General features: G+C 38.0%; 1 protein-coding gene across 11 annotated transcripts in view; it reads right to left on the bottom strand.

The window, feature by feature from the left end:
* Window positions 1-21,428, bottom strand: part of LOC123878217 (serine/threonine-protein kinase MARK2-like) — a 127,012-nt gene that overhangs the window by 62,529 nt on the left and 43,055 nt on the right. For all 11 annotated transcript variants that reach the window (XM_045925341.1, XM_045925343.1, XM_045925345.1 and 8 more), the window contains exon 3: window positions 20,578-21,404. In XM_045925341.1, coding sequence (XP_045781297.1) covers window positions 20,578-21,404 — 827 coding nt within the window. The remainder of the gene's footprint in view (window positions 1-20,577; window positions 21,405-21,428) is intronic.

Here is a 21,428-nt window from a genome sequence, read left to right as displayed (position 1 = left end):
ACACTGATCGCGAGCAATTTGCTCTTATCCATTGAGGAGTTCTGTTCTCCATCTCAGAAGATATTCATCAGAACTTCATCAAATTTATATGGGACCACCTGCAAAGTATACCTAGCTTTTCAAAAAAAAATAATTTCCAAATCGGTCCAGGCGTCTTTGAGCAATCGGTGAACATACATTAAAAAAAAATTGAATTTGCTCTTATCCATTGAGGAGTTCTGTTCTCCATCTTCAAAGATATTCATCAGATCTTTACCAAATTTATATGGGACCACTTGCAAAGTATACCCTATCAAACAAAAAAAAATCCAAATCAGTCCAGGCGTCTTTGAGTAATCGGGGAACATACATAAAAAAAAAGATACCGACGAATTCAGAACCTCTTCCTTTTTTTAAAGTCGGTTAAAAATATACTAAGATTTGGTTACTAACATGGTGTTATACCACAGAGTAGCAAACAGAGGCAAAGCTTCTAAGAAGCGAGCAAATTTTATAACTATTTTGGTAGGGTTGGCACTGGAGGATACAATTTAATTAACAATAGTTATTTCTTCAACAAGATGGTAAAGTTTGTTTTTGTTGTGATTGCCTAGTTTAAATATCGATCAATAGATCTAAATATCGATTTTGAACGAAATCAGTCAATTTAGAAAGAATTATAAATGGTGCCAACTTTTTTAAATTTTGGTTACAGTTTCCTATTTTGTGATCCCAGGGAGCTCTAAATATCGATTTTGAACGAAATCGGTCAATTAACAAAGAATTTCAAAATGGCGTCGACTTTTTTAAATTTTGGTAACAGTTTCTTATTTTGTGATCCCAGGGAGCTCTAAATATCGATTTTGAACGAAATCGGTCAATTAACAAAGCATTTCAAAATGGCGTCGACTTTTTTAAATTTTGGTAACAGTTTCTTATTTTGTGATCCCAGGGAGCTCTAAATATCGATTTTGAACGAAATCGGTCAATTAACAAAGAATTTCAAAATGGCGTCGACTTTTTTAAATTTTGGTAACAGTTTCTTATTTTGTGATTGCAGGGAGCTCTAAATATCGATTTTGAACGAAATCGGTCAATTAACAAAGAATTTCAAAATGGCGTCGACTTTTTTAAATTTTGGTAACAGTTTCTTATTTCGTGATCCCAGGGAGCTCTAAGGGGGGTAAGGGGGAGAACGACAACAACATCTAGTCGGCCCCAAATGTCAACCTCACCTGCACGCGGTACCCCCTGCTGGACAACGGACGAGGCACTGACGACCGAGCTGTGGCGGGATAACCACTCTCACCTGATGGGGCAACCTGTCAGAAGAGGCTTCAGCAGCCTATAGGGATCCAAATAATCCCGAAAAGGACTGGTGCAGAAGGCAACGGGAAACCACTGCAACTAATCTTCCCAAGAAAGTCATCATGAAAGTACAATCAGAGAGATCACGGACGCCATGCAATCCGCCTAGCAACCGGCGCCGCTTTGCTTCCGGGGCAAACGGTGGGAAATGTGCTACCGGCCATGGGGTAGCAGGAGACCAGGCTTCCCATGGAAATTCAGATACTGGAATACCTGTTAAGTTACGCCAAATCCAAACGATAGGGACGTGGAATGTGCGTGGCTTACTTAGCACCGGAAAGCTTAACATCTTGGCAACGGAGGTCACCAGATGTGGCCTGAACATTTGTGGACTTAGTGAAACCCACTGGAAAGGTAATGGATACTTCCTCACTGACTCCTATGCCGTATACTTTTCTGGCAATGACAGCAGTAGCCAGAACGGAGTTGCTCTCTTAATACCCGCACACCAGAGGAACTGTGTGATAGGTTTTGAAGCAGTCAATGACCGGATTATCAGTGTCAAACTAAAAGCATCACCAGTGAATCTTACTATAGTGCAAATATATGCCCCCACCAGCACTGCCAGTGATGACATTATAGAGAAGTTCTATTCTGAACTGGAGACCACCATCGCTAAAGTCCCCAATAGAGAAGCTCTGGTAATACTGGGTGACTTTAATGCTAAAATTGGAGTAAACTCTAATCAGCTTGGACAATGTGTGGGCAGATTTGGTCTTGGAGCACGCAACGAAAGAGGTGAACGTCTCATACAGTTTGCAACTGAAAATGACCTGGTGATAGTAAATAGCCTATTTCAGCACCATCCACGTAGGTTGTATACTTGGACATCGCCAGACGGTAAATATCGCAATCAGATAGACTATATCTTGATAAGATCGCGATGGAGAACATCTATCAGAAATGCTCATACTCTTCCTGGTGCAGACTGTGGATCAGATCACCAACTACTGATCTCGAAGTTCAAACTGAAACTAAGAGCAGCTCGAAGTCTCATTAAACAGCGGAGAATCGAAGTAAAGGATAGCTCAAAGTTTTACGCTACTGCAAAACAGCACTGGGCAGAATGGGGCGATGCAAACTCTGCCGAAGAGACGCCAGACGTGTTGTGGGAACGAACCAAAAAGCTAATTACAGAGTCTGTTGCAGCTTCTGGATTACCCAACATAGCACTCAAACGACAACACTGGATGTCGGATGGCACACTGGAACTAGTTCAACAGAGGCGCGCATTGAAGGCAACAGGGGCAGCGGTTGGTGACTTGAACAAACTGTCAGCGCAAATTCAAGCGGGATGCAGGCGGGATCATAATGCCTATCTTCGTAAAATATGCAACGAAATCGATGCTCACGCTAACAGACATGAGTCCAGAGATCTTTATCATTAAATCAGGTCCATCACAAAATCACTCACCTCCAAGACCTGGGCTATTGAAGATAGTGATGGTATAATAGTTACTGAGCTAGATCGTATAACTGAGGTTTGGAAGAGTTATTGCCAGTCCCTGTTCCAGGACAATCAGTCGGAAAACTTTCCCAATACAGAGCCCGGATATGAGGACCTGGAGCCAGACATACTTAAATCTGAAATCAGAGCCGCCATTATGCATCTCAAAAATGGGAAAGCTACCGGAAGAGATGCAATCCCGATTGAAACAATAAGGGCTTTAGGCGATGTAGGTGTCAATATCTTCTACACCATCTGCAACAAGATATGGAGTTCGGGATCATGGCCAACAGAATGGACTCACACGGTTTTCATTCCTTTACATAAGAAGGGTTCGACCAAGAAGTGTAGCAATTACCGACTTATAGCACTTATATCTCATGCTAGCAAAATCTTGTTACACATTCTAAATGAGCGACTGAAAACTTTTTTGTCTAAGGAGATAGCACCAGAACAAGCCGGTTTTGTTAAGGGAAAGGGTACGCGTGAGCAGATCCTTATTGTTCGCCAGATCATAGAAAAAGCACGAGAGTTCAATAAACCAACTTACATTTGCTTTGTTGACTTCTCGAAGGCGTTTGACTCTGTGAAATGGCCTAAACTGTGGAATGTTTTGCTAGACATGGGTACACCGCAACACTTAGTTCATCTTCTCAGACGCCTTTACGAAGATGGAACGGCATCGGTGCGGACGGATGACGTTTTATCACAAAATTTTCATCCCAGCGCAGGCGTTCGCCAAGGATGCATAATATCGCCGCTATTGTTCAATGCTTACACTGAACTTATAATGCGCATTACTCTTGAAGACTGGACCGACGGTGTTGCTATTGGAGGCTACAAGATATCAAATCTGCGCTACGCCGATGATACTACCTTGTTTGCGACCAGTGCTCGTCATATGGAAGAGCTACTTCTCAAAATGGAGCGCGTCAGTCTAGAGTTCGGATTAAAAATCAACCGCAGTAAAACTAAGATGATGGTTGTAGACCGTGCCAATAATAATTCGCCCGAAGTCACTCGAATTGCGAACTGCGAGGTCGTCCAATCCTACATATATCTTGGTGCTTTAATCTCGAACAATGGGGGCTGCGTAGAAGAAGTAAAGCGGCGTATGGCGATAGCGAGAACTGCAATGGACAAGCTAAAGAAAATATGGAAAAACAAAAACATCACAAAAGCTACGAAGATCAGGCTCGTTCGGACACTTGTTTTTCCCATTTTTCTATACGCTGCGGAGACGTGGACTTTGCGAACAGTCGAGAAGAAGAAGATTGATGCTCTGGAGATGTGGTGCTGGAGGCGAATGCTAGGAGTCTCATGGACTGAATTTCGCACCAACGTCTCTATACTCCAAGAACTCGGCATTAAACAACGTCTTTCGGCGTTAGTACAGGGTCGCATAGTAAAGTTCTTCGGACATGTCTCCCGGCGTGAGAGTGACTGACTCCATTGAGCGTCTTGTGGTGCAGGGCAAGGTGGAGGGTACCAGAGGGCGAGGAAGGTCGCCTACGCGATGGACCGACCAAATTAAGTCCGCTGTGGGCGGTGCCGTGCACGAGTGTACCAGAATGTCGACCAGCAGGGAGAAGTGGCGAATGCTCGTGAGGCGTGTAACATCTGCCCCCCAAAACGTCACTTCATGATGACCACGACCGCTCTGCCAAGAGTGTAACGACAAAGAAGAAGAAGAAGAAGGGAGCTCTAAATATCGATTTTGAACGAAATCGGTCAATTAACAAAGAATTTCAAAATGGCGTCGACTTTTTTAAATTTTGGTAACAGTTTCTTATTTTGTGATCCCAGGGAGCTCTAAATATCGATTTTGAACGAAATCGGTCAATTAACAAAGAATTTCAAAATGGCGTCGACTTTTTTAAATTTTGGTAACAGTTTCTTATTTTGTGATCCCAGGGAGCTCTAAATATCGATTTTGAACGAAATCGGTCAATTAACAAAGCATTTCAAAATGGCGTCGACTTTTTTAAATTTTGGTAACAGTTTCTTATTTCGTGATCCCAGGGAGCTCTAAATATCGATTTTGAACGAAATCGGTCAATTAACAAAGAATTTCAAAATGGCGTCGACTTTTTTGAATTTTGGTAACAGTTTCTTATTTTGTGATCCCAGGGAGCTCTAAATATCGATTTTGAACGAAATCGGTCAATTAACAAAGAATTTCAAAATGGCGTCGACTTTTTAAATTTTGGTAACAGTTTCTTATTTTGTGATCCCAGGGAGCTCTAAATATCGATTTTGAACGAAATCGGTCAATTAACAAAGAATTTCAAAATGGCGTCGACTTTTTTAAATTTTGGTAACAGTTTCTTATTTTGTGATTGCAGGGAGCTCTAAATATCGATTTTGAACGAAATCGGTCAATTAACAAAGAATTTCAAAATGGCGTCGACTTTTTTAAATTTTGGTAACAGTTTCTTATTTCGTGATCCCAGGGAGCTCTAAATATCGATTTTGAACGAAATCGGTCAATTAACAAAGAATTTCAAAATGGCGTCGACTTTTTTAAATTTTGGTAACAGTTTCTTATTTTGTGATCCCAGGGAGCTCTAAATATCGATTTTGAACGAAATCGGTCAATTAACAAAGAATTTCAAAATGGCGTCGACTTTTTTAAATTTTGGTAACAGTTTCTTATTTTGTGATCCCAGGGAGCTCTAAATATCGATTTTGAACGAAATCGGTCAATTAACAAAGAATTTCAAAATGGCGTCGACTTTTTTAAATTTTGGTAACAGTTTCTTATTTTGTGATCCCCAGGGAGCTCTAAATATCGATTTCGAACGAAATCGGTCAATTAACAAAGAATTTCAAAATGGCGTCGACTTTTTTAAATTTTGGTAACAGTTTCTTATTTTGTGATCCCAGGGAGCTCTAAATATCGATTTTGAACGAAATCGGTCAATTAACAAAGAATTTCAAAATGGCGTCGACTTTTTTAAATTTTGGTAACAGTTTCTTATTTTGTGATCCCAGGGAGCTCTAAATATCGATTTTGAACGAAATCGGTCAATTAACAAAGAATTTCAAAATGGCGTCGACTTTTTTAAATTTTGGTAACAGTTTCTTATTTCGTGATCCCAGGGAGCTCTAAATATCGATTTTGAACGAAATCGGTCAATTAACAAAGAATTTCAAAATGGCGTCGACTTTTTTAAATTTTGGTAACAGTTTCTTATTTTGTGATCCCAGGGAGCTCTAAATATCGATTTTGAACGAAATCGGTCAATTAACAAAGAATTTCAAAATGGCGTCGACTTTTTTAAATTTTGGTAACAGTTTCTTATTTTGTGATCCCAGGGAGCTCTAAATATCGATTTTGAACAAAATCGGTCAATTAACAAAGAATTTCAAAATGGCGTCGACTTTTTTAAATTTTGGTAACAGTTTCTTATTTTGTGATCCCCAGGGAGCTCTAAATATCGATTTCGAACGAAATCGGTCAATTAACAAAGAATTTCAAAATGGCGTCGACTTTTTAAATTTTGGTAACAGTTTCTTATTTCGTGATCCCAGGGAGCTCTAAATATCGATTTTGAACGAAATCGGTCAATTAACAAAGAATTTCAAAATGGCGTCGACTTTTTTAAATTTTGGTAACAGTTTCTTATTTTGTGATCCCAGGGAGCTCTAAATATCGATTTTGAACGAAATCGGTCAATTAACAAAGAATTTCAAAATGGCGTCGACTTTTTTAAATTTTGGTAACAGTTTCTTATTTTGTGATCCCAGGGAGCTCTAAATATCGATTTTGAACGAAATCGGTCAATTAACAAAGAATTTCAAAATGGCGTCGACTTTTTTAAATTTTGGTAACAGTTTCTTATTTTGTGATCCCCAGGGAGCTCTAAATATCGATTTCGAACGAAATCGGTCAATTAACAAAGAATTTCAAAATGGCGTCGACTTTTTAAATTTTGGTAACAGTTTCTTATTTCGTGATCCCAGGGAGCTCTAAATATCGATTTTGAACGAAATCGGTCAATTAACAAAGAATTTCAAAATGGCGTCGATTTTTTTAAATTTTGGTAACAATTTCCTGTTTTGTGATCCTAGGGATCCTCAGATATTGATTTTGAACAAAATCTATGACAGTTCAAGAAAATAGATTTTAAACACTATTTAAATTATTATCATTAACATTAAATTAAATGAAAACACGACGCGCGACGTGTACTGCAGCCCCTGAGCTTGAGCACAGGCCGAGCCGGTATAAACCGATTTCTCTCCGTACGCGACGTAGCGCCTGTGCTCACGCACACACGCGCCTCAGGCTTGTGGTAGTGTACCTATCGTAGCGCGCTTGTATGAAGCTTTGACTCTGTTCGCTACTCATGTGGTTATACAACGCAATACCACACTCACAAACACTCGTACAAACATACAGACAAGTATATACTCACACACACTCACACACACACATGGACGCACGCACACGCACTTTTGAACGGTTTGAACGGAACACGGTTTTGAAATTGAAATTGAAAAATTGTAAGAATTTGTAAGAAAATATTTAAAAAAGGTATATCAGCCGGTTTTTTATTCCAGCTCTTAATACATGTAAAAACGTCCAATCTGTTCATTTACTTGAGCCTTTACCCTAGTACCTAATTATATCGACCGCCCCATATCAAAACAAAGTAAATGTCATTTTTCCGAAAATCGTTTTATGTCATAAGCCTAACTTTCATAGTATGTCCCGTTGTATTGTAAGGACACCCACATTAAAGTACAATTAAAAGCTAGTAACTCGCTTTGACCATTTTAAAACATAGTAAGTCTTTGAACTGGCTAGTTTTTTATAGATTAATGCGCCTTACTAAGTTTTTAAAAGGAATTAGATTAAATAAAATAAATATCACCCATTATCTAAATACCATGTCAAAACAGTAAATACTTAATAATGCATTAAAACTTAAAAGTAAGATAGGAAAAGTCAATGACCTCTACATGTCAACTGTTAAAATATGGTTTGCAAGGGAAATACTTTGCATACTTACATAATGTTTTTAGGGTTCCATATCTCAAAAGGAAACACGGGACCCTTATAGGATCACTTTGTTGTCTGTCTTTCTGTCCGTCTGTCCGTCTGTCGTGTCTGTCAAGAAAACCGATAGGGTATTTCCCGTTAACCTAGAATTATGGGCAGGTAGATAGGTCTCAACTCTCATAGCCCAAGTAAAGGAATAAATCCGAGAACAAATTTCGTGATTCTAGATCAACGGGAAGTACTGTATAGGTTTTCTTGACGGACGGACGGACAAATGGACAGACAGCAAAGTGGTCCTTTAAGAGCTCCGTTTTTCATTTTGAGGTACAGAACCCTAAAAAAGAAAATGATGCACATGTAATGAATAAATGTGTTGGCCAGTCTTCACACTAAAATATTTAAACCCCTTTAATTTAAAAACTGTCATAGCCTAGTGGTTAGAACGTCCGCCTCCTAATCGAAGGTCGGGGGTTCGATCCCGGAATCACGCACTACTAACTTTTCAGTTATGTGCGTTTTAAGCAATTTAATATCACTTGCTTTAACGGCGAAGGAAAACGTCGTGAGGAAACCTGCATACCTGCAAGTTTTCCATGTTCTCAAAGGTGTGTGAAGTATGCCATTCCGCATTGGACCAGAAAGAACTACGGCCTAAACTTCTTTTGAATTTAAACCACTTACTAGGTTTTGATCTGAGAAAGAAATTTGACATTAATTGACAAAATTGAGAGACCTAAGCTTGTATAAGAACACAGAAGTGTCATAATTCGTGTTCACTTTGCCTAACGTCTCTCAGAGAGCAGAGAGAGATTTAAACTGTTTCTTATAATCACTGGCCATATTTCAAATGCGAAAGTGTGTTTGTTGGTTTAATATTCAATCACGCTGCAACGGAGCAACCAGTCGACGTGGTTTTTTGCATGGATACATTTAAAGACCTTGAGAGTGACATCTCTCTCCGCATCGTATTCTTTATTGCTGAGGGTTGTGACCTCTTTCCATTATTCCTACATCTAATGGTAGGTTTTCTTGGGATAATAATGCAGTGGGTTCAAAGAGCCTACGGAACTCGACTAGAAAAACGAGATTTTGACACTTAGGTTTAACGGTTATGAATTAGTTATTAATATCAGTGATAAAATTGATTAGGGCTGTCGGGTAAAATGACATTTATCTCGGAAAATCAAAGAGTGTCCACGAGATTTTTTTCCAAGTTTGCGCTACTAACTACATATATTATGAAGAGGAAAGGTTTGTTTGTTTGTTATCGATAAACTCTGAAACTACTGAACTACTTGCACTAAAGACATAATCATCAACATCAACCGACAGACGTCCACAGTGAACATAGGTCTTTAATAGGGTCTTCCACATGCTACGGGTTTGCGCCGCCTGAATCTTTGCGCTTGCGCTTGACGACAATCATGCTTTAAAGAAAGCAATGATGAGGTCCAAGTTGGAGCACGCTTACCTAGAAGATGCCTATTCACTCTTGGCTTGCAGGTATCTAAGGTATATATGGCAGGAAACACGGCCGCCGAAATGGCGTTTCAACCTTTAGGCTCTCCCCATTGCCCGCAGCATGAATCTGAGCTTTCTTATGAGACCCATGGTTATATTATGTACATATAATATCTCATAAGAAAGCTCTAACACACAATCCAGCTAAGTAGTCCAATTTCGAAAAAAGCTAGCTAGCCGACAAATCTAACTCAGGCAGCCTTCGGGAACCTTCGAGATGTCTCTGTCCAAAATTACTCAATGCTTGAAGAACAGTCTTTGAATAGTGCATATTGTCAGTGATGAAATATGGATCCGAAATATAGGTCTTTTTTTTTGTACACAGGAAATGCCTGACGCATACCCCTCCGTCATGTGGGGCTTGCACCAAACTTGCACTACTACGAAATCCATTTCGGAACACGGCACCCGGAACGAGGCGCGCTATCTCCTAACATAGGTATAATACCTATTTAGAACACTTACTATCTGTCATCATAATCTATGACAACCTCCGAGTATTTACCTGGTAAAACCGTAACTTTAGAATAAAATTTAGTATATAAGCAGGCTTCATTTAGAAATGAAAAAATCCCTATTTTATTTTTCAACGATTATAAACACAACTTTCATTCAAAAATAATAAGCTTAAATTCATTTTAAATAGTATTTTGCGACGAAATGACGCGCACAGTCCTTCCGCCATGACAGTCCAGTGGACACTGAATTCCATAGAGCGCCTGCAAGAAAATAAATAGCACAGGAAGTTTTTTGGTTAGTTTTAGATTATTTAAGAAACGAAAAACATTTAGTATAAAACTAACAGTTAAAATTGATTGCTAAACCTAAACATATCATTTTCTGGAGGTTGGCTTCAAGGTATCAAGATGTTAAAGAAAACTTTTACAGAACAAGTTGCGAACAGCAATGTTTTCAACTTGGTTTTTTTTTTTATTGGGATAATGTATACTAAATTAAAAGAGGCCCTTATAATCTTCACAAACTGAAGTTTTTAATTGCATGTATATAATAGCTGTTAATGCTTTAGAAAAATAAACAATTTACTTCAAAGTACAGCATTTTTGCGATTTGTCAAATAGCAATTACCTTAAGGGTTGAATTTTCAAAAATACTTTCTTAGCGGATGTCTACGTCATAATAGCTATTTGTATGCCCTTCAGCCCGATCCAGTAGTTTAAGCTGTGCGTTTGATAGATTTTTTAACATTGTGCTTTGCCCATTGCCACTTCATCTCCGAAACCCAGTTTTCATCTCCACTTTTAATATGGGTAAACTACCATTAAGTCAAGAGTGAATAAGCATCTTCTAGGTTAGCGCGCTCCATCTTAGGCTGTATCATCATCACTTCACAACAGGTCTGATTGCAGCGCATCTGAATAGCTGTCGGATGCGAAGATAATTACGTATACATAATACTACACCTACGAGGGTTACAAACACGCCCTGGTCTGAGAAGAAGCCCACAACAAACTCAGCGGGGTATTCCTTTTATCTCTCATCCGATTAGGTAAAATACAGTCTGTCGTGTTGTGCCCAACCAGCTGTTACAAATCTCGTAGGATTCCTCAGACACAATAAATTCATCTCGGCTTTTAAAGTCTAAACATCATAATTTACTAGAGTTAGCAACTCAATTTTCAATCATAGAGCGAGGTGATAAAGTATAAATTTCCTTACTCTATTAGGAGAGCTTTAACATAATACTCTGTAAAGGTAAGATTCTAATAAAAGCGATACGCGATGTAAACTATACGATGCGAAAAAGTACAAATCATATTTAAAGAACTCTCTAGTCTCTAGCATTGCGCTCCATAATGCTACGATTTCATCGTACTCTATCTACAGGCGCACTGAAGTATGAATTTTGTTTTTAATGAATAAAGATAAAATGAAGCATTTCAATTACATAAGTCGTGTATCTGATAATTCTTTAGCTGATGTAGCCATAAGTACTGCTGCTACTGCTACGCTACTTATCCCTAATGTTCTAACTAAACAACTTTTCTCTATAAGCTACTACAATTTAAAAAAATTATTACAAAAATAACATCCGTAAATTTAGATAACGCTAAAATAAAAAGATTAAAAGAAATTAGGAAGCATTTCAATACAAAAAACCAGACTAAGCAAATGCCGACTGGACTTGCAACTTTGTCTATCGCGAAGTGGCGTGAAACAGATAGCATTTTTGACAAGTGTAAATTAAAAATTTATAACACCCCTGACAAGTGACGGTTACAGTAACTAGAAAGGAGCTGATAACTTTGAAACGGCTGAACCGATTTTCTTGGATTATAGCTATGAACACTCTCGATCAAGCTACCTTTCAAACAAAAAAAAACTAAATTAAAATCTGTTCATTAGTTTAGGAGCTACGATGCCACACACAGATACACACGTCAAACTTATAAATTCAAATTCAAATTCAAATGTTTTATTCAGAGTAGGTACAATGTACACTTTTTGAACATCATAAATGAAATAAAATAATTCAATCAGAAAAATAAAATATAAATTAATTGTACAATTTTATGCTAGGTAAATAAAGTAAAAATAATACTTAATTTTAAACAATAATTCATGATTTTCAGTACGAATACAATGTCAATAGCAATAAAATTAACAATACATATAATTAACAATATTATTATCAATAATGATGAGATGTAACATTAACACATAACACATAACACCCCTCCTTTTGGGTCGGGGGTTAAAAATACCTACTCGCGTCACGTTTTATCACTAGACGGTAGTCTTGAGAAGCGTCCCATTTGTGGCAAGCTATAAAACGCATCACGTTTCGCGTTCACTGGTCAATATCCCTAATGCGATATAAGGCTTCCTGCCATTGCATACTATTATATTATATTCTGTGCCCAGGCCGTGGCCCAGGGCTTCAGTGCGTCAAGCAAGACTTGATATGTTTGCGTAATGGAATAGCTTAAAGAAATCTACACGCGCCGCATAATATGAGCTATTTAATATAAATATGTAATATGAGCTATTTATATCTACTGAAATGATTAAATCAGAAATAAGGAGGTCCGAATGAGAAGCAGAATAACTATTTATTATTTTTACTAAGGTATTATCAAAAAGATTGACCAACTCCAAAAATGAAAATTCCCAAAATTAAAATTATACCGATTCACTATAATGAAAGATAACTTAAGAAAAATACCAAACAAGCATTAAACGCTAAAACGTAAAATGTTTAAATTGCAATTGGAAATGCTTTGCCCAAAACGTAGCTTCAGTAAGGTCTCAAAATACATACGAGTAAGGTACTAGGCACCTACAGTAAGTAGCAATTAGATAGTATGTACAGGTAGCAAGGTGTTCTTAAATATGCCCTTTAAAATTTAATAGACACTATATTATCATCGATGTATAATTGTATAATGTATATCGATGTATTTAATAGTTTAATTTTTTTTACTATAGCGATTTGGCATTACGCGTATATTGCAAGGTATTTTGCATTTTTGGCGTTGTACGTTTAACTCTAAACGCTCGACTCCACTCCGTCTGTCAGTATGCGTCGGCCCTTATATGTTAAGATACTGAAATGCATTAGACTTTGACCCCCGTAACCTGTTAAGGATAAACTTTTTCAGTATATTCATGTAAACAAACAAATCCAAAACAGCTGGATTAGTCAACAACCCGACTCACGCCGCGAGTCAAGGTCGGATAGAAATAGATCGACTTGGCGATTCATTTATTGTTTATGCTCCACATTTTCGCGTGGCTTACAGAAAATTACCTGATGATAATACTACTCACGCGATTATATGGTATGGTATGAATGGTAAACGAATGGTAGAAGAACCAAAGTGAACGACATAGGCCTACGCCACACTTGACGGAAATTCCGACGCCGAACTTGCGCGTCGGAACGCCAATACATGTTATCTATACATATAATAAAATTGTAGAAAAGTGGTGTCTGTACAATGGAAATATATAAAAAAAGTAGCAGGGGTTGTTATTATATCGATGCCGAACCAGAAATTGTAATTAATTTTTTTTTGTCTGTTTGTCTGTGTGTTTGTGCACGCTAATATCAGAAACGGCTTATTCGATTTAGATACGGTTTTCACTAATATATTGTAGTAAGCTTCACATAACATTTAGTGTTTATTTCATGTCAATCGGTTCATAAATAAAAAAGTTATGTCAATTTAAAGAATCACGCTGCCCGAAAAGTCACTATTCCACGCGAACGAAGTCACGGGCACAGCTAGTTGCATATAAATGTCTAAAGGACGGAACAGACGCTGAAGGCGAGCGGTCCGCGGCAGAACGCTAATTTATATGCATTTAACATGTATTGGCGTTCGGCCGCGGAAGGTCGGCGTCGGAATTTCCGTCAAGTGTGGCGTAGGCCATAGATGACATTTCTTTGCGTCGTACCTAAACGCTGAAAGTCGTGCTCCTCTTTCCATTAATCATAGTAAACGCGGTAGGAAAACTAAAGCGGACGATATAGCTCTGCATCTTATTTCTCATTACTGAGGGTCGTGCTCTTTTCCATTAATCACGGCATTTATTGTTTACGCTCCTCCATTTTCGCGTGGCTTACAGAAAACACAAGCAAGGAGTGGAAAAAATATTTCATGCGTAGCTGATGACTATTTTCTATTCACTGCAATCTTAGCGAAGAAATAAAAGTCTGGTTGTTTGAATAGCAATCCTTTTGAAATTCGAAAAGAATAGGATATAGTTTTGTCGGTGATATAACTTATTGCCTACAGAAGATTTCTATGAATAAAAGTTGAGTAATAAAGCCAAGAAAACCATTCGTCATCGAAAAACAATGCATTATCTCAATGCCTTTATATGGTAAAAGGCAAAAGCGGTCGAAACAAGCTTTTCAGCGCGACCTTGCCCTGCAGTGCCGCGCCCGTCGTTAGCACCCGCGACATTCATTAGCATTTTTAATCATTTCCACGGAGTTTTAAGAGGGGTCTTTCCGTCACTTGCTCCATACAAACGTAGTTCGTCTCTCATTAGAATACAAACCAATCATACTCAATGGAATTTTGTAGAAACGTTTCGGGAACTTATATCTATGCCTGTGGTTTTCCAGATTTCCGTTAAAATATTCGGTTTCAAAGTTAGGTACGCGGTCTTAAAAATTCACATACAAATCTTTGAGCCCCCGTAATTTTAAAACTACATATTTTTACAAAAATCTAAAACACCACAGGCACAGATATTAGTTTCTAGAATATGTCTGCAAAATTTCATGGACTTTGGTTGCTTAATATATTCAAATGAAATTGGGACTACGATTGTATGGAGTAAGTGACGGAGAGAGCCCTGCCTGTTAAAACCGGCCTCCTCATAATCTTACTTTGTTGTACATCAGCCGATAAGGTTGCTTTATTTTCCTATCTGAGGAATGAGTGGCCTTGTCAGGGGCGACGCCTATCAATCGAGTATAATTTATTAAGAAACTAAGTATATTTTCCTATCTTTTCCACAGAACAGTTCTAGGGTTGATTACTTGCAAAGTGACTTAGACTGAAATCTATAGAGCGCAGACTTTACTTAAGAGTTGAAACGAGATAGACCTATGTCCCTTATACAAATCCATCACGTTTTAATTCTGTTAAGTTGGAGCAAAGTCAAAGTATATTCTATAGATAAGTTACATCGCGTAGACGCAAAGTTATCTGTCTATTGGTATTTTACATGATAGGTATATTTCAATTTATAGACTAGCACTTGGCTGCAATCAGACCCGGGGGCAAGTGATGATACCAGCCTAAGATGGAGCGCGCTTGCCTAGAAGAAGTCTATTCACTTTTGACTTGAAGGTACACATATTTTTGGAGGGGAAAACTGATGCCGAAAGGGCGTTAGAATTAGAAACAAGGAAGCAAATCGCTTTGTACGTGTCCGTGGAATTTAGACTACGTACGGGTGCAGAACTTGGCGACGGATAGCAGAAAGGTGGAGGAAACAGGTTAAAAAGTTCTTGGGCACACTCTCCGAAATATCCTGTAGAAGACCGATAGGCAGGCAACATTGCGCCGATGTTCGAAACTTCGAAGCTTGGAATTAACCAGCGCGCAACGCTTCATCACTAATGAGTCTTCCAGCACGACGATTCACATAATCCAATGCATCAAGCTGGTAGTTGGCAGAGCCATCCCATGAATGGCTGTACTCAATGCACGAGCGAACTAGAGCTTTGGCGTGCTGTGGTTCCGGCTTGTCTCTAACGGTGTTTGGGGGCACGTAGTGTCTCAATGGTGGGTCTGCTACGGCGGACATCCGCTGACGGACTAACGAGGTATTACCGGTCCCTTGTGCTCTATCGTCAGCGGTGGGATGCAACTTCGTGAAGTTTTTAGTCGGTATAGTCCGACATGGCCACGGAAAAAAGGTAGCAACAGGGTAACAAGCTGTTCCGTCGTGAAGTACCGCTTGATTCGATTGTTATTCGAATGAATCGCCCATCGCTAGCTGAAACACGCTTTTCACCGCGGCCTTGCCCCGCCACCGTAACAGAGCCGCACCCGTCTCGTTAGCACCGGCGACGCTCATTAGCATTTTTAATCATTTCCAAAGGGTTTTGTTCATCTACACTTACTTTTTTCTGCTAAGGATTTCTTGATGAAATGTTAACTAGACATTGCTAAGATATTTTCACCTACCACGAATATTTAGCCTACTTATTTTTGAAGTGAAAACTACAAAAGTTTTCACTTAAATAACTTGATAAGAAATGTTGAGATTTGAAACTTGAAACGAACAAACGGCACTAGAAGAGACGAACACAAACCTACACATAGGATTTAGCTAGATTTAGAATGAAATAGAATAACAGATTATACAGAGTTTCCTATCATTAAATAGGTAAGTCTCTCGTGTCATTTGTAGAAATTAAAAACCTCGAGGAATATGTAATGTAATTAATGAGTATGTGTAGAATATATTGTATGATAATTTAAAAACTTGGTAGCAATATTATAATAAACGAGCTAATGCCGGCGACTTTGTCCGTGTGGACTTACAAATTTCTAACCACTCAGGGGTTGAATTTTCAAAAATCCTTTCTTAGCGGATGTCTACGCCATAATAGTTATCTAGTTGCCAAATTTCAGCCCGATTTTTAGTTTTCTGAAGGATTTACTTGTACCTAATGTGAATTGCAAAGTCAAATCAAAGTCTTTGCAATTAGACATTGTGAGGTCTACATCTCCTGAGGATGCTCCGGTGTCGGGGCGAAACGCGCGTCGAGTGGTGTTGGAATTTGTGTGGTGCTGCGTAACATACAGATTTCGTTGGTTTGGCGGATTATAGCAAATTAAGCTTTTATATCATCCTTGTATATCATGGACTTACGCAAAATAACGCCTGCTTCTATAATACATATAATAAATTGCACACATGTTTTTCTTATGTGGTTTGTGGATATAGCATTTAAAATAATCTAGAAACTATAAAATATTATCTTACCCAAATCCAAGTTTTACAGAATTGTAAGATATGTCTTATCGGAGCTTACCTGTAAAAAAAAAACATTGAGATATTAGTCATTTAGTTTGTAACAAAATTACAACACTTATTATAACTACGTAAGTAGGTACCTACTAGTAACTAGGGTCGTATTGGAAGGTCAAATGCAAAAAGTAGGTTAATCAAAAATACTTAGTTTAAAAGACAACAGTAGTTGTCAAATAACAAATAACAATACTCTACAAAAACTCTCTACGGCTTTTTTCATTGGATAGATTTTTAATCGGACTTACTCGTATTTTAGTAATGTTCATTCAAGAATTTAAAATTTTTTGCAAGGATAGTTGTGTTTTTGGATTGCTTGGTCACTTTAAAATTGTCAAAAATAGACTTGGACAGTTTTTGCATTGGATCAACCTGGTACTAGTATAATATTAACCCAATACTGAATGAATATGATCTCATTTCTAAGCATAATAATCAAGAAGAAGTCTATAATAGTCAATAATACATAAATAAACACTCGTGTAGATCCAATTCTGTTCTTTTATGATTCTTTTGCCAAATATGGATATGGATAGCAATGTAAGTTCATGTTCCGAGTTTTGCACAAAAATCTCCGCCAAGCATCAAACTAGGTTTTAATATGACGAACTAAATATGGCATATTTATATACTGCCATATTTCATTTGGGAACATTTTATGTTTATCACTGTTCAAAACCAAAGAAGCACTTAACGACTATTTGAGTAGGGTTGCCAACTGTGTTTTTTTTAATTTAGTAAAATAATTACAAAAGAGGCTGCAAACCCAAATCCATATTTATTATTAGATATTTTAATAAAAAAATAATTTTCGTTAGTAACTTTTTGAATAGTCTTGTTTAGAACAAATTAATTATTTATAATTAGTGGGTAACAATATAGTTTAAAACTACGGATTTGATCTTGAAATTTTTAGAAGACCGTGAATATTTTCAATCCATATTTCTGTAAGTATTAATATTTAAAATGCGCAAGTGTTTCTGTATGTCAGTCTCTATGTCTATCTGCCAGTTTGTTACCTTTTCACCCTTTTAACCGAGTTTGACTGATAGAGTCGGTCGAAGACGCAGATAGGCTACTTTTTATTCCGGAAAATCAGTTTTTTTAATAGAATTTTTAAGAAATCTAAGTCCACGCATACAAGTTACGAGCAGTTTCCAATAAAATCTGTGGTATAAGTACATATACATTGTTTGATTTCTGAAAGAAGCTACACGAATTATAATATCACAAGGAAAGTCTGCAAGATAAAATGAAAAAAGTTTTATTATGTCTCGAGTCTCGACATGGTATAGCTGAGAAAATAAGGTGCGGAGAATACATAAAAATACCTTTTTCCCTATCCACCCTTGTCCTTTGTATCTACTTCTTGGCAATCGCTGCAAATATCGGTTTCGTTCTTATTAAAAATTATTTTGCAAAACTCTCTACCGGCTTTAAAATAAATAACTTTAAAATGAATAAGTCTTATTTCATACATATATTTCACTTATTTTTTATAACCAGAAAAAAATCTAAGTCAGAATACGATACTTAATACGTTTATCAGTTTAAAAAAATTAAATTGAGTGTCCTGAAATATCCATATTAAATAGGAATAATTGGTCAAAATGTTGTTAGGGTACACGTGACAGGTTGTTGACATGACGTTTCATTATTCATAGCACAAGCATGTCCACACATGTATTCATATTTTAAAAACAAAACATTAAAACCCTAATAGCACTGTTAAAGTTAAAAAAAAAAAAATATGTCTAACTGCACATTTAAAACCATAAAAGTATGAATCAACTTAGCTTGTTTGAAACATTGAACTTTTCTTGTATGTATTTGCTCTTATTAATATTTTTATGATAGTTAAAACCAGTGGTGTATACGGGACCCGGTCATTAAAGATATGTATAAGTGAAAATTTTAATTTAATTTGAGCAATTTTTGGGATTAATATTTGCGAACAGAAATTAACAAAAAATCTTTTCGGGCACTTTGACAACCCTACTCATCACATAACGAATTCACACTTAATTAATATCCTACCAATAAAATTACTCTTATTCGGTTTCGTTTGAAGACTGAGCTACTAAAGATCCATTGCAATATCCAATGCGACTGAGTTTTAAAAAGCAGCCTTATATCAAAGAAATACAGTATGATTTTGAACAATAATGTCAATTTTAATTGGTGACACAATAACTAATCGGTCAATGACGCAATTAAAACTATGGAGCACCCTTATTATGAAATAGTTCGCCTTCAAAAATAATTATCTCCATAATAATATTAGGTATAAAGCGAAAGTGTGTCTGTCTGTCTGTCTGTTAGTTTTTTACGGCCCATCCGTTTAACCAATTTTGGGAAAATTTGGGGCACCTTACATCCCGAGGACAGACATTGGGTTATCATCAACGTGGTACATCGGTAGCTTGCATCCTACAGACAGACACAGGCTACTTTTTATCTGATTGCAGCCAAGCTCTAATCACACTAATATTATAAAGGCGAAAGTTTGTATGTGTGTGTGTGTGTGTGTGTGTGTGTGTGTGTGTGTGTGCGTGCGTGCGTGCGTGCGTGCGTGCGTGCGTGCGTGCGTGCGTGCGTGCGTGCGTGCGTGCGTGCGTGCGTGCGTGCGTGCGTGCGTGCGTGCGTGCGTGCGTGCGTGCGTGCGTGCGTGCGTGCGTGCGTGCGTGCGTGCGTGCGTGCGTGCGTGCGTGCGTGCGTGTGCGTGTGCGTGTGCGTGTGCGTGTGCGTGTGCGTGTGCGTGTGCGTATGCGTGTGCGTGTGTGTGTGTGTGTATGTTTGTTACTCCTTCACGCAAAAACTACGGGACGGATTGGGCTGAAATTTAGAATGGAGATAGATTATACCCTGGATTAGCACATAGGCTACTTTTTATCCCAGAAAATCAAAGAGTTCCCACGGGATTTTTAAAAACCTACATCCACGCGAACGAAGTCCCGGTATCAGCTAGTCTATAAATAAATAAAAAAAACCTATTCGAATAGATTAGCTAGTTCTATTAAGCCTTTTTATACAGGTGTATATCCTAAGTCCTAACTAAAACCTTTTAACTTATTCAAGTCAGTGTCGCGTAACCTGCGAACCAATTTATCAAGCCATACAACTACGCAAAGTTATTCAATGGTTAATTCCTATTCATACACTTCGTTCTGTATACCACAATTCACAAAGCACGTGCGACGAGTGGGCAGATTGGAAAAATGTTTGATTCTCGATGTTTGTCGTATTATGTACACAACTTCAATCAAACGTTGGCTTTAGCATAAAACGTTTATAGACCTCGTGATGCGATTAAATTCAATTAGTTGGTTCTAGCATTGAGACAAGATTAAATAAATATTTATGAACTAAATAATATCGTTCGCAAGAGTTCGTATTACTGAAATAAGTATCTTCCAATATTATGCTCATCAGGTAGTTCTGATTCCTTCTCCGGAAGAATTCTTCGATATAGATCCCTATTCTCTACTTGTTTAAATTAATTTAGACCATTAGATCATTCTTATACCTTTTAAATGTATCTTAAAAAACAATAAGTTTAACTATTGCTATCCAAGGATAAGCAATCGAACCAAAACATTCGAATTTTAACGGTTAACCTAAGAAAATATAAACAGGGTCATTAAGCTTGCCTAAAGATTATTTTTACTGTTTTTTTTTTACTTTTTGGTACATAAACATCAGACTCTCACGGGACGTTCACAATTTTTTTTACCTGTACTGAAGAGCGCTGTGAAACAGGCGAGGTAGGACTCTTCGGTGACGTCGGCTCCGCTCTATGCTCCGCCAACACCCTGTGTTCATGTTTCGTCCCTACCACAGAGTTCTTAACCTTCTCCATCCTCGCTTGGATAGCTTTCCTAGATATCACCTTAGTTTTCTCATCCTTGGTACCACCATCCGCTAACTTCCTCATTAATCTTGCTGTAGCAGCAACTGAATTGTGCTGTTGTGTATCGGAATTTGTTCGAGATAATCTAGTAGCCGGTCTAGTTGCCGGAGCAGCGGCTCCTGTACTACTCCTGGTAGTTTCATTTCTATTGAATGGTACTACATCGTGTTCTGTATCTGAATCGGCTGGTAAATAACCACCACCTCCTACGGATGACACCCCAGTCCGTAGTAAATTCTCATGTTCAGCGTAACGGACCCTTTCGTCAACTTTGACAGTTCCGTTTTGCGCTCTTTCTAATCCTCGTTCCATTTCACCTATTTGTCTTTCTAGTTTACGTAAAACATCGTCTGATGGAGGTGCCGGACCATTATCATCAGGAGGTTCTGCTTGGAATGATTTTAAATGTATTGGATGTGCTCTGTTCAGTTCCAATTTTTTAGGAGCTATGCCGGATGCTGTGACCTCGTATTCGGCCCTAGGAGTCAGTGGTGTCCTTTCCAACATTGATAATGAAACGGGGGAAGGTGGTGGTGCTCCATTCACGGTCGCCGATGGATCTGAAGCGGGCGACACTCTGGGCGCTCGGAAACTCTTCCGCATAAAATCCTCGCGAGTCAATTTCCTCTCCATTTTGGATTTAAGACTTCAGTTTTTAATCATTATAGTCCAAC

Source organism: Maniola jurtina, chromosome 25 (genome assembly GCF_905333055.1).
Source record: "Maniola jurtina chromosome 25, ilManJurt1.1, whole genome shotgun sequence".
Classification (NCBI taxonomy): Eukaryota; Metazoa; Arthropoda; class Insecta; order Lepidoptera; family Nymphalidae; genus Maniola; species Maniola jurtina.
This window is presented reverse-complemented; position numbering and strand designations above follow the sequence as displayed.